At 39.2% G+C, this 12,466-nt stretch overlaps 1 protein-coding gene across 3 annotated transcripts; it reads right to left on the minus strand.

Moving 5' to 3' along the window:
- Window positions 1-470: 470 nt before the first annotated feature.
- Window positions 471-12,366, minus strand: ATP5PB (ATP synthase peripheral stalk-membrane subunit b). Of its 3 annotated transcripts, none has more exons than XM_011737101.3 (7): window positions 12,210-12,366; window positions 11,918-11,954; window positions 7,517-7,662; window positions 5,634-5,797; window positions 5,134-5,259; window positions 2,573-2,752; window positions 471-964 (listed from the first exon to the last, which is right to left on the minus strand). In XM_011737101.3, the coding sequence occupies exons 1-7, from the start codon at window positions 12,247-12,249 to the stop codon at window positions 887-889; spliced, it is 771 nt and encodes a 256-aa protein (XP_011735403.1). In that variant the 5' UTR covers window positions 12,250-12,366; the 3' UTR covers window positions 471-886. The 3 variants fall into 3 exon arrangements, with proteins under 3 accessions (XP_011735403.1, XP_070950858.1, XP_070950917.1); XM_071094757.1 differs by having other exon boundaries at window positions 7,517-7,698; XM_071094816.1 differs by having other exon boundaries at window positions 7,517-7,652; window positions 12,210-12,327.
- Between the last annotated feature and the right edge of the window lie 100 nt (window positions 12,367-12,466).

Here is a 12,466-nt window from a genome sequence, read left to right on the forward strand (position 1 = left end):
GCCCGGCTAATTTTTTGTATTTTTAGTAGAGACGGGGTTTCACTGTGGTCTCGATCTCCTGACCTTGTGATCCGCCCGCCTCGGCCTCCCAAAGTGCTGGGATTACAGGCTTGAGCCACCGCGCCCAGCCTTCTTTTGTATTTTTAGTAGAGACAGGGTTTCACTGTGTTGGCCAGGCTGGTTTCAAACTCCTGACCTCAAGTGATCCACCTGTCTCGACCTCCCAAAGTGCAGGGATTACAGGTGTGAGCCACTGCACCTGGCCTGCTGGGTTCTGAAGAGTGACTTTATGACACACTGAGTCCATAATATTTTCTACAGGCATACTACTAAAATAGTAATGTCAACTATATGAATTAATATATATAATATTCCATTTAGTTATTTTAAGAGTACTAGAATAGCTTTACACATCTCATAACCTATCAGTCAGAAATAGTTCATCACTGAATGGTCTCATAAACAAGACAGTAGTTCAACAACATCTTTAATTTTTACCCGATGACAAAAGCTGAGTATTTCAGAGAATTATACAACTTGAAAAACCTTGTTTCATTCAATTGTCACTTTATTGCAAGATGGTAGAATTAATTGCAAATTTAAACTATAATCTGGTAATCTTTAGTCAGGCTGCAAGTTTTTATAAAGACAAACTGCTTATTCAGAAGTGATCATGGAACAACTCAAAGGCAGAGTAAGAAGGATGAGAAACATTTGACTAGCTGATAGAGATTTTGTTCTCTTACTATATGAAACAAACTTTTCATTTTTAGGAAGGGTAAATTATAACTTCAGTAGACATCAATACAGAAAGATTTCGTCAAATAGACTAGTTTCCATTTAGTCTGTCAACTGTTTCTAGCTGTCTCAATTGGGATAGATTCATTTACATAACCAGGGGTGCTTGAGCCTTCTTTGCCAGCAGCTTTAGGTCCGCAATGCACTTGGCAACTGTCTCCTTTTCCTGTGATAAGGAAAGAGAAATCTGGTTAGACCTTTCCAAAACATAGAAAAGTATAGAGTATAAACATCATTATTCTAAAAGACACCTCCTACCAGACCAGAACCTCAAGATTACTGGCTTAACATTATACGTCTACTAGACAGGTTTAGAAGTAAAACTAATTAACACAGAGGAGATACAATTTATTTTAAGCAAATCCAGGGGGTTAGTTAAAAATCCCTGGCTCACAGCTTTTATGAGTGAAACCTGTATAGAATCTGAGACCAGATATTCCTGTAACCATCTGCCACTGATGTTGGCTTGTACAACTAACAGCTGCTTGAAAAAGACCAACTCAACAAATATTAGTAATATACAAATGTTAAGAATGAAAATAATTTTTAGTCTCTTTTCTAGACTTCTTTTGTATTTTCTAAGTTTCTTAAGCATGTATATTACATTTATGTAAAAGACAGTTTACTAGAAAAAGAAAAAAACTTTTGATAGGACCCTGTTTTTCTTTTTTTTTCTGAAACGGAGTCTCACTCTGTCGCCCAGGCTGGAGTGCAGTGGCCGGATCTCAGCTCACTGCAAGCTCCGCCTCCCGGGTTCACGCCATTCTCCTGCCTCAGCCTCCCAAGTAGCTGGGACTACAGGGACCCACCATCTCCCCGGCTAGTTTTTTTTTTTTTTTTTTTTTTTGTATTTTTTAGTAGAGACAGGGTTTCACCGTGTTAGCCAGGATGGTCTCAATCTCCTGACCTTGTGATCCGCCCGTCTCGGCCTCCCAAAGTGCTGGGATTACAGGCTTGAGCCACCGTGCCCAGCCTAGACCCTGTTTTTCTAATCCTACATACATTATGCTGAAAATGACCAGAAATACTTAAATGTTATAAACCCGAGAAAGAAAAAAAATCAAGTCATATTAAAGCAAAAATATAAATGAAAAAAAAATCGATTCAGTTTAAGCAAACAGAAAACATTTCCGTTCAAAACAGACAAATTATGCAGGTGAAAAGAAGAAATGGAATGTCATGGAATTAGAAAATGGAAGGGGCTTAGAAATAGCCTTGTTCAGTCTTTTATTTATTTTATTTTTTGAGGCAAGGTCTTGCTCTGTCACCCAGGCTGGAGTGCAATAGTGCGATCAGAGCTCACTACAGCCTATGCTTCCTGGGCTCAAGAGATCCTCTCACCTCAGCCTCCTCAGTAGCCCTAAGTACAGGCGTTTGTCATCGCACCCAAGCTACTTTTTAAATATTTTGCAGAGACAGGATCTCGCTATGTTGCCCAGGTTGGTCTCGAACTCCTGGTCTCAAGTGATCCTCCTGCCTCGCCCTTCCAAAATGTTGGGATTACAGGCATGAGCCACCATGCCCAGCCCAGTCTGTTTTATAGAGAAATTAAATATATCAGTTAATGCTACCCAAATTTGAGGAAAGAGAAAAGCCAGCCTGACAGATAGGCAGCATCTTCCTGCTTATCACTATCCAGAAAAACAAACCGGGGTTACACTGCTACTTCTAGGCTAAAGACTCCTTGCCAGCTATTCCTACCTTAATGAAACATCAGCAGATACTTGTTAAGAGATACCAGTACAATGTCAGAACCTGTAAAAATGTTGTGTACCTGCTCTGCGGAGATGCTTTGCACCACGTGCTTTTCCACCCAATTTATCATGTGCTCTTGTTCCTTTCGACGCGTCATGTTCTGCACAGCTATATGATAGTCCAGGCGACTCTTTACTTCCTTATATACTCTATATAGTCGTTCCCGGTAAGTAACCTCCAAAGCCATAGCAATGTTATTCTGGGGCAAAATGAAGAAATGATAAACATTGTATACTTGAAGGAATACTTCTACTCTGAAGATTCTGCCAGTGAGAATGCCCCACTTCTTTTGTATTTTATGTGGAATTCTTTTATTTAATAAATATATACCTAGAAATTATAACAGCATATGGCAAAAACATACTTAAAAGTGTATGCTGTAAGAAATAAGTCTCCTTCAGTCCCCCCATGGCCACTAACTTCCTGTATTTCTTGTATTCCCTCTCAGAAATATTTAATAAAAATATAGGTATACACATCAAAATATAGGCATATACACATCACGTTTATTAATTATGACAGAAAAACCTACCTCAATTTTAAGCTACATTGGATTCCACTATACTGGTACTCCATAATTAATTTTTTGGTTCTACAAATAATGGTGCATATATTGTATATTTGTCTTTGTGTTTATGTCATAATACTTGCTGGATCAAATAATAGTTAACATTTGTAGAGTACTGACTACACTCTAAACACTTTTGTGTTTGGATTCAATTAAACCTTATAATGAAACCATGGCATAGTTATTATAATTATATCCATTTTGCAGTGAGGAAACTGAGGCAAAGTTAGGAAACTTGACCAAGGTTACAGAGCTAAAAAACTATGAAGCCAAGATCAGCATACAGGCAATAAGGCTACAAGGTCAAGCTCTTATATATTTCTACTTAGCTAACCCATAGGCATCACAAACCAATGCACACCAAACTGAAGGTTATTGGCAACAAGGCAATCAGAGTGATCCTTCAATGACTTTCTCTCATTCAGAGTCCAAGTCAAAGTTCGTATAGGAGCCTAAGGTCTTTATGTATCATAGTCCCAGGCCACCCTCTATCTCCTTTTATTCTCCCCCCACCAATTCTACTTCAGCTGTATGAACCTTCTTACTTTTCCTTGACTATATCAAGCAAACTTTCAGGTTTAGGGCATTTGCAACTGTTCTTCCCTCAGCCTGGCACTTATTTCCCCAAAAACCCACATACTTTGCACTATTAGTTCTTTCACGTCTCTGCTCAAATATCATATTAGAGACATTTCCTGAATGCCCTTATGAAAACAGTAACTCCTTCTTCCTGCAATTTTGTAGAAAGGGTCTATGCCCAGGCTGGTCTCAAACTCCTGGGCTCAAGTGATCCTCCCGCCTTGACCTCCCAAAGTGCGGGGATTATAGGCATGAGCCAATGCACCTGGCCTGCAATCTTTTTAATACTAGTTTATTTTTCTATCTAGCATTTACTACCTGTTGACATTTGCATCTGTTCAATTATTTATTTTCTGTGCTTCTCCCAAAGACTGGCTAGAAAATAAGACTCCATGAAGGCAGAAGCTGTTTGTTCTCCACTATATTTTCAGCACTCTGCCTTGGTCAGAATATCTACATAGGAAGAACTCAATAAATAGCCATCAAGTAAATATAAATAAATAAAAACCTAAATTACTATCATTTCACTCTTAGGAAAAAGCTACATTTTCCAGTATGGTTTTTTTAAAAAGCCAAAATATATGTATGCATGCATTCACATATGTGTATATACTACGCAAGAAGCAGGAAGCATTCTCCCTTTGTAACCTAAATATACATGGAATTAACATTTTTCTGGGATTTTTCAAATATCCATGTGCTTACGAGTCCTTAGGGATCTTGTTTAAAAGAATACAGATTCTTGGGTAGCCCTTAAGAAAGGTTCTGATTCCACAAGTCTTGGAAAGAGGCAAAAAAAATTAACACCAAAGATAACTCTAATGCATGTGGTACCAAGACCACATTGGCCAAGATCCTAAACATTTCAGATGCTTACTATCTTAGCCAGTATTGAGAAATATTGGCCAAGATCCTAACTATTTCAGATGCTTACTCTAACTCCAGTCTTGACTTCCTGGGTGCAAGCAGTCCTCCTGCCTCACCCTCCTCAAGTCCTAGGATTACAGATGTGAGCCACTGTGCCCAGCCTGCTTTGTGGATTTAGAATATCAGATTTCCTTACAGCAAAGATGTTAAGATGTTCTTGTAGCAAGTGTGTATGAAATACACAGGATGTATTTTACCTATAGTCTTCCTTATACAGTGCATGTCATTTTTAAATCAGCTTTAACTTAATGACTATTTCTTTTTGTGTGGATCCGAAATGTTTTTTTAATAGCTTCTACGGTTTCTAATTTTATAATAATTTGAACTATTTTTCCACTTGACAGTTCTTAAATGTTTGAATAGCCGTGAATGCCAACTGCTACATAAATGTTCTCTTTTCTAAATAAAATATGTTCAATCTATTTAATCATTCTTCATAAAAAATTCTGAATTTAAAAAAATGCACACAAGTAACTTCATTCTTTCTAGAAACTTCTGAAACCTACCCTTTGCACATCAAAAAGGTAATGGCGCTTCTGAGTCAGTGCCTGCTGTGACTTCTCCATATCAATTTCATTCTGCATTTGCTGGATGGTAGACTGCTTCGCCTCTTCTAGTTGGGCAAGTTTTTGCTACAATTGCGATAGCAACAACAAAGATCAGTGAAAGCACAAAGGGTAAAAAAAGGAGATTCATTTCATGCTTCTTCAAAGTTGCATCTCTCATTTGTAAAAACACCCACAAAGAAAATAGAAAGAAATGCACAAATCCTTACAAATAATTTCCCATAATAACTATACAATACCTTTTGAATGATTGTAGAAAAGCTGAAGGGTTTAGTAGATATAAAAAAATTATCTCAAATTAGTAACTAACATTAACACTTATTTGAAGCATTAGATTCATTTCTATGTGTTGCTCCCCTAACAATCATATCAAAAATATCACTAAATGACCTTCATGTTTCTGCTAGTCTAAAATAGGAAATAAGGTTTATGGTTCTTACCTCATTGATTTTATCAGCATATGCTGCAACAGACGGACCATATTTTTTAATTCCATAGACCATTATCCCTATTAATGACATGGCAGTGAAGGTCTCTGCGGTAATCACATATATTTCTTTGGATAAAGCATACAAGATAAGCCCAGTTCCGAGCACATAGGGTCCTACAAGAAGAAGAGTTATTTTATGAATGGATATGCTATGCCTAAAAGAGGGAAGATAGAAAGGCACTTCTATATTTAGCAGAAAGCAAAGTAATGACTTAATTAGATTCAAAGACAAAACACTGGATTGGGAAGCAGTATGGTAGAGCTGAAAGAACAAAGATATGGACTCAGAGAAATCTGTATACTGACTCTGCAATTTTAAAGAAACTGAGCAATCTAAATAATCTCTGAATTTAGTTCCTTATTTGTAAAATGGGGACAATACCTTCTTCAGTCTGATAAATTTGAGAAATAATGTTAAGCACAATACACAGCACAGTAAATTATACTATTCTACAAAGATACCAGATAACTTTCTGAAGTAACTTGTCCAGCAAAATATACTATTTATTGAATGGGAACACTAGACAGGTTAAAATTTACACACGAAACAAGCAAAAACAACTACAAAGTGGTATGTATATAAAATAATGAATAAATATTAGGATTCCCAACTCCTGTAGCACCTAATTACAACGCTTCAAATATGGTTTTTTCTTTAACCAGGCCATGTATTCTGAAAGGATGCAAACCATGATTTACATTTCTTTAGTCTTTCCTCCATGCTTCGCAGGATGTAAGAGAGGCCCACAGCAGGCTTTTAGGAAAGCATTTTACAGTATTTCTGAGAATCATAGGATGGCAGGATGTATCATGACAGTAACAGGGTTACAAACTCAAATACATTTTACCCGGTTTCCCATACAAAGTTCCAACATTTTTTTTTTAATTGTCTTTAATATACAAATTTTAAATATGAATTTGCAAGAAACATCTATCATATGTAACATTTTTATCACCCATTGAAGTCTGAGGAGACTAATGTTTCTAGCAATTTCAGTTAGGAAAATGCTACTTTAGGTGACTCTAGGGCTAAAAAAAGAGTCTTTGGCTTCCAATATTCCACAGTCATAGCAATACTTGGGTATGGGCCAAGAAAGGCAGTACATGTAGTAGAGAGAATCATAAACTTAATCAGGGGACTCCTGCTTTACCTGGCTTCATTTTTATTCATACCCTTTTCATTATCTAACAGTATATTACACAGTTACTCATTACTTTATTGTCATCCTACAACAGAATGTATGTTCCATGACAGCAGGCACTTAACACTGTTTAACACCATATGCCTTCAACAGTGCCTGGCATAGAGCAGGCATCAAAAAATTTGATCTACTAACAGAGATAATTCTGTAAAATTAAGTTTAAAATCCCAAATACATTTATACCAAAAACAAGTTGGAGCAATCAAATCAACTGTTACAATTTCCTTTTGAAAACAGCTGACTTGCGGCTGCAGGCGGGTGGCTCAAGCCTGTAATCCCAGCACTTTGGGAGGCCAAGGTGGGTTGATCCCACGAGCCCAGGAGTTGGAGACCAGCTTGGGCTACATGGTGAAACCCTATCTCTACAAAAAAATTAAAAATGAGCCGGATGTATGCCTATAGTCCCACCTACTCGGGAGGCTAAGGTGGGAGGATGACCTGAGCCTGGGGAGGTAGAGGCTGCAGTGAGCTGTGATTGTGCCACTGCACTCCATCCTGGATGATAGAGTAATACCTTGTCTCAAAAAAACAAACAAACAAACAAAAAAACAACCAAACAAGAAAACCCACCTAATTTGATTTTAGTGATGCCATCAAACCATATTATCAAAGACCAGGCAAAAATGCTCACCTGTTACACCAGTTTTAGGATAAAGAAACTGGAAGAATTCCTCAGGGATCAGTCCATAACGAACTTTTCCTCCATATTCAGGAAGAGGCGGTATAGGGGCAAGGTGTGGCTGCCCTGTATGGAAGGTCCTTGTTGCCTGCAATACTCTACAGGTAATTATTGTACAAATGTAAAGCCTATTTCTTTAAGGAGAATACAATGTATGAATAATTAGCAGAAACAATAAATGGGGTTGAGGATTGAGGCAGTTTTCTAACTCTCATAATGGAAAGAGAATGGACTGGGAATAGGAAGGTTAGGGTCCAGTAATCAGCTGTGACAAGAGCAAAGAATTAATTACAGACACTTAACCTTCTACCCAATACTGGAATCCTTTCTATAAGCCTTGCAGATCATCTGTCTAGCACTGTGTATGTCTATTATTAGCACTGAAATATGTAAGAATGTGGATGTGGCAGCCAGATAGACTCCTTGAGTTCAAATCCTAGACCTGCCCCTTGACTTTGAGTAAAGAATTTAAAGCTTTTGTAATCTCAGATTTCTCTCAGTAAAATGGAAATAAAAGATAATACCGTCTATGGTTGTTGACAGGATTAACTGAGTTAATATGTGTAAAGTGCATAGAATGATGCCTGGCACATGGAAAAGTGCTATGTAAGTGGTTAGCTATTATATGCCTGGTATGTTGGCTCCTCAACCTTTCTGAATATTCTCTTTGATGGGAGTGCTAATCACTACATGTAACAGACTTTTTCAGTACGGGGCAGCTCTAATTATATTCATCTTTGAATTGAGATGCTGCATACATTCTTGGAACCTCAATCCATTCTTAGTTCTAATTTTGCTATGTAAGATAACACACATGTACCTGGGTGAAACATCTGTTCCCTCACAATCCTGATTGCCCATAAAGACTTCTCTGGTTTTGTCTTTTTTTTTAATGAGGTATAACAGAACTGTATACAATACTCTAAGTATAGTCTGGCCAATTCATTCATTCTACAAATACTTATTGAGAACTTGCTATTGCCAGTTTGGAAACTATTCTTGTATTAAAGCAGCTTAAGACTACAGGTTTAACAGTTACAGCATACTGATGTCTCCTTAGGCTTCTGATGAAATAAAATTTAGTCCCTTTATGTCTGCTGTCAAGTTTAGTCTCCTTCAAGTTTTCAGTATATTTTTGTCCCACTTCCCACCTTCCATTCCTCTACTCTGTCAACCTCTATCTCCTTGTAATGTAAGAATTTACATTATTTCATTTATTTTGGTACAATGCTTATCTTTTGAATATTATTTCTGCCTCCAAATATATTAGCTACCCCACCAGGTTTTGAAATCTGAGAATCACGCTCGAGATTCCTTCATTTACATCAAGGTTTCTCAACTAAACTACTGATGTTTGGACTGGATACTTCTTTGTTGTAAGAGGTTGTTCTGTGCATTGTAGAACGTCTGGCAGTATCTTTGTGGCCTTTACACAACAGATACCAGTAGCCTCCTTCCTCCCCGACCCACCCAATGGTAACACTGAAAAATATCTCCAGACATTGCTAAATGTCACCTGCAGGCAAAGCACCCCAGGCTAAGAACCCCTGATTTAAATCATAGTACTAAAGGGTATGCTTAAGCTGATAAGTCTCCCTAACTAGCTATCTTAGTTCAAGCCCTTATCACCTCTTGCTTAGTTTAACAATCCAAAACCTGATCTCTCTGCTTATTTTATTTTTTTTTGAGACAGAATCTCGCTCTATCACCCAGGCTGGAGCACAGTGGCGTGATCTCTGCTCACTGCAACCTCCACCTCCCAGGCTCAAGCGATTCTTGTGCCTCAGTCTTCCGAGTAGCTGAGATTACAGGCGTGTGCCACCACGCCCAGCTAATTTTTTTATTTTTGGGACAGATGGGGTTTTGCCATGTTGGCTAAGCTGGTCTCAAACTACTGGCCTCAAGTGATCTGCCGTCTCGACCTCCCAAAGTGCTGAAATTACAGGTGTGAGACACTATACCTGGCCTCTGCTTCTTATTAAATACCCCAACTTAAACCTAGCCCTCTCACATTACTGCCAATGGTTCTAAAATGAAAATTTGACTTGAAAACTCAACAGGCTCTCTCCTGCCTACTGAAAACTACTTAATATAACATATATAATCTAGTACCTGTCGTTTTTTTTTTTTTTTTGAGACAAGGTCTCACTCTGTCACCCAGGCTGGAGTGCAGTGGTGCCATCACTGCTCACTCGCAGCCTCCATCTCCTGGGCTGAAGCCATCCTCCCACCTCAACCTTCCCAATAGCTGGGAGTACAGGTGTACACCACAATGCCCAGCTAATTTTTAGAATTTTAAAAAAATTTTGTTGTTTTGTTTTTGTCTATGTTGCCCAGGCTAGTCTTGAACTCCTGGGCTCCGGTGATCCTCCTGCCTTGGCCTCAGGATTATAGGCATGAGCCACCACTGTGCCTGGTCCTGTCAAATTTTATAACCTCATCTTCCTTCATTCTCTTACTCTCCTGGAATTACTTAACAGCTCTCAAAAACAAACGAAGAAACACCACAAAAAAATTGCCCAATGCTGCTCCTTCTGTCTTGTATGCCCTTCATACCATGACTTCATAGCAATGACTACCAAGACCAATCAGCCTCCAGATGTGTAAAGCCCTCCCCCATTTTGGGCTAACATTCATTCTTTTAATCAATAAAACATTTACTGACTTTCTACTAATGCTAGGTACCAGTAACATGGCAATGAACAAAGCTCCAGCCTTCAACATTCTAGTGGGGGTATGGGAAGGGTGAGTGTGTATCTCCATACAAAATTTCAGGCAGCTCTAAGTGCTGTGAAGAAAAACTGAGCAAGGTAAGGGGATAGGGAGCAACAGAATGGGGAAGTTTTTTTTGGTAGGGAGCCAGATGACATTTGACCCAATGATCTGAGGAAAAGAGAGAAGAGCAAGTAGAAAGATATTGAGGCACGAATGCGCTTGGTAGTTTTCAGAGGAACACCAAGGCCAGTATGGTTGAAGAATGAGCTAAAAAAAGAACAGAAGGAGATGGTGTCAAGAGATAGGATGGGATCAATTCATGTTGGACCTTCTGGGTTATGCTAAGTTTGGATTTTATTCAAGTGGGATGGGGAGCTCTGGAAGGCTTTGGTGGGAGATTGACATAATCCTCCTGGCTATTATGAGAATGGGCTGTAATAGCACAAGAATAGAGATGCAAGACTAATGAAGAGACTACTAAAATACCTAGGTGAAAGTTTGCGGTGGTTCATACTTTAGTGGTAGTGGAAGCAGCAGTCAGAGTCCAAATTTCTAGAGGAAGAGCCTTGCTGAGGTACTGGACATGAAGTGTGAAAAAAAACCAAGGATATTCCTTGTATCTTGTAAATATAAGTTATTTATTACCTGGTATTACAATTATTTGTTTACAAGTCTGTATGGGGTCCTTTTTCTTCTAAGTTGGAAGCAGTCAATTATAGCCTCACTTCATTGCACACATGAGACTCAATTACAGACAAGACCACTTTTTCAAGTCCAGTTTTTTCAATTTGATAGTTAACATAATTTGCAAGCTTTAGAACTAAATTTGGAAGTAAAAAGAAATCTCTAGGAAAATGAACATGTCTTATGAAACAATTTTAACGCAAACAGCTGCTAAATTTACTAAACACACACCATGTACCAAGAACTGTTTTTGAATTTCACAGAAATTGCCTCTTAATTCTCAAAAGCCACAATGCACTATCATGCGCCATTTTGTAGATGAGGAAATTGAGGTCACACAGCTAGTAAGTGGAGGGGCCAGGGACCCTGTACTGGCTTTGGAGCCCTCACTCTAAACCAACACTCTAAAGGTGCCTCCCATTCCTAGACTGTGAGCTCCATGAGGGCAGGTAATTTGCCATACTCATTCTTGTATCCTTGGTTATGTGTTTAGGCAACATAAATATTTACTGAATCAATGAATGATTTCTCTGATTGTTATTATATGGCAGCAAAAACTAGGTATCTGGGAAACAGACTATAAACAACATGCTTCACTGTTTTATTGAACAAAATTTGTTCTTGGGTATGTAATCTACTCTGATTCAGGCTGTGGAGGCTACATGTCATAAGATCCCAAGGGAAGGTCACAAAGGAGAGGGGCGGGCATAGAAGACAGCAAAACCAATTTCTAGTTTAGTTAGAATACGTTACATATCCTGTTAAAGTCTTGGTCATCAGTTCATATGACAGCGTTCCTGGCAGTTACAGGAACAAGTGTTTGAAAGAGGGTTTAAGTGTCCCAAAATTATCGGAAAGAGATTTCTGGCCTAAAGCTAAGGGGGTGGGGGCAGGAATCGAGAAATAAAAGATAGTAAAAACAAAGACGAAAGGGACCATTATCCTCATACTTACCCTGGACCTAGGAAGGCTGCATTCTTCAGAGACGGGGCTGCAGACAGACAAGACGAAGGTCAGCAAAGTCAAATGAACTCTAGTTTGTCCCTTCCTCATCCCTGCCAGGCTAGATCACTAAGGCTATGTACCCCTCTTTCCTGTCCCTTAAGTCCCCACGCTCCTCTCCGAGCGGCGCTGATCACTCGCCGCTCAGGCCCGTGTCGCTGCGCCCTTCTCCCCTCCTTGTGACCCCTAGATTCGCTTCTTTCCAATCACTCTGATAGCCCAGAGCAGCGTCTACACCCCTCACCCGCTGTGGCGGCGGCGGAAAGTACCACCCGGGACAGCATGGTCAGCGAAGGTGTAGGTAGCAATCTTAGAGTCCCTGTGACCCCGACAGGAGAATCTGTCAGGGCAGGAGCAAGATGGCCGCTCACAAGTCTCGCGAGATGAAAATTTTGTAGTCTTCCTTCAACTTTCCTCGGGAGATTTTTTTTTTTTTTTAATTATCGCGAGACGAGGCAAGTAATGCTGAGAACCTATCGCTGGAGGGCGACAGCCGGAAAG

This window comes from Macaca nemestrina, chromosome 1, assembly GCF_043159975.1.
Source record: "Macaca nemestrina isolate mMacNem1 chromosome 1, mMacNem.hap1, whole genome shotgun sequence".
NCBI lineage: Eukaryota > Metazoa > Chordata > Mammalia > Primates > Cercopithecidae > Macaca > Macaca nemestrina.

What these genes read in the sequence shown, in the direction of transcription:
- ATP5PB (XM_071094757.1), bottom strand. Translation starts at nt 12,249, where the DNA reads ATGCTGTCCCGGGTGGTACTTTCCGCCGCCGCCACAGCGG. An exon ending in GCAGCCTTCCTAGGTCCAGG is followed by an intron (nt 7,699 to 11,917) that starts GTAAGTATGAGG and finishes TTCTCCTTAAAG; the next exon opens with AAATAGGCTTTACATTTGTA. An exon ending in TCCTAAAACTGGTGTAACAG is followed by an intron (nt 5,798 to 7,516) that starts GTGAGCATTTTT and finishes TTCTTCTTGTAG; the next exon opens with GACCCTATGTGCTCGGAACT.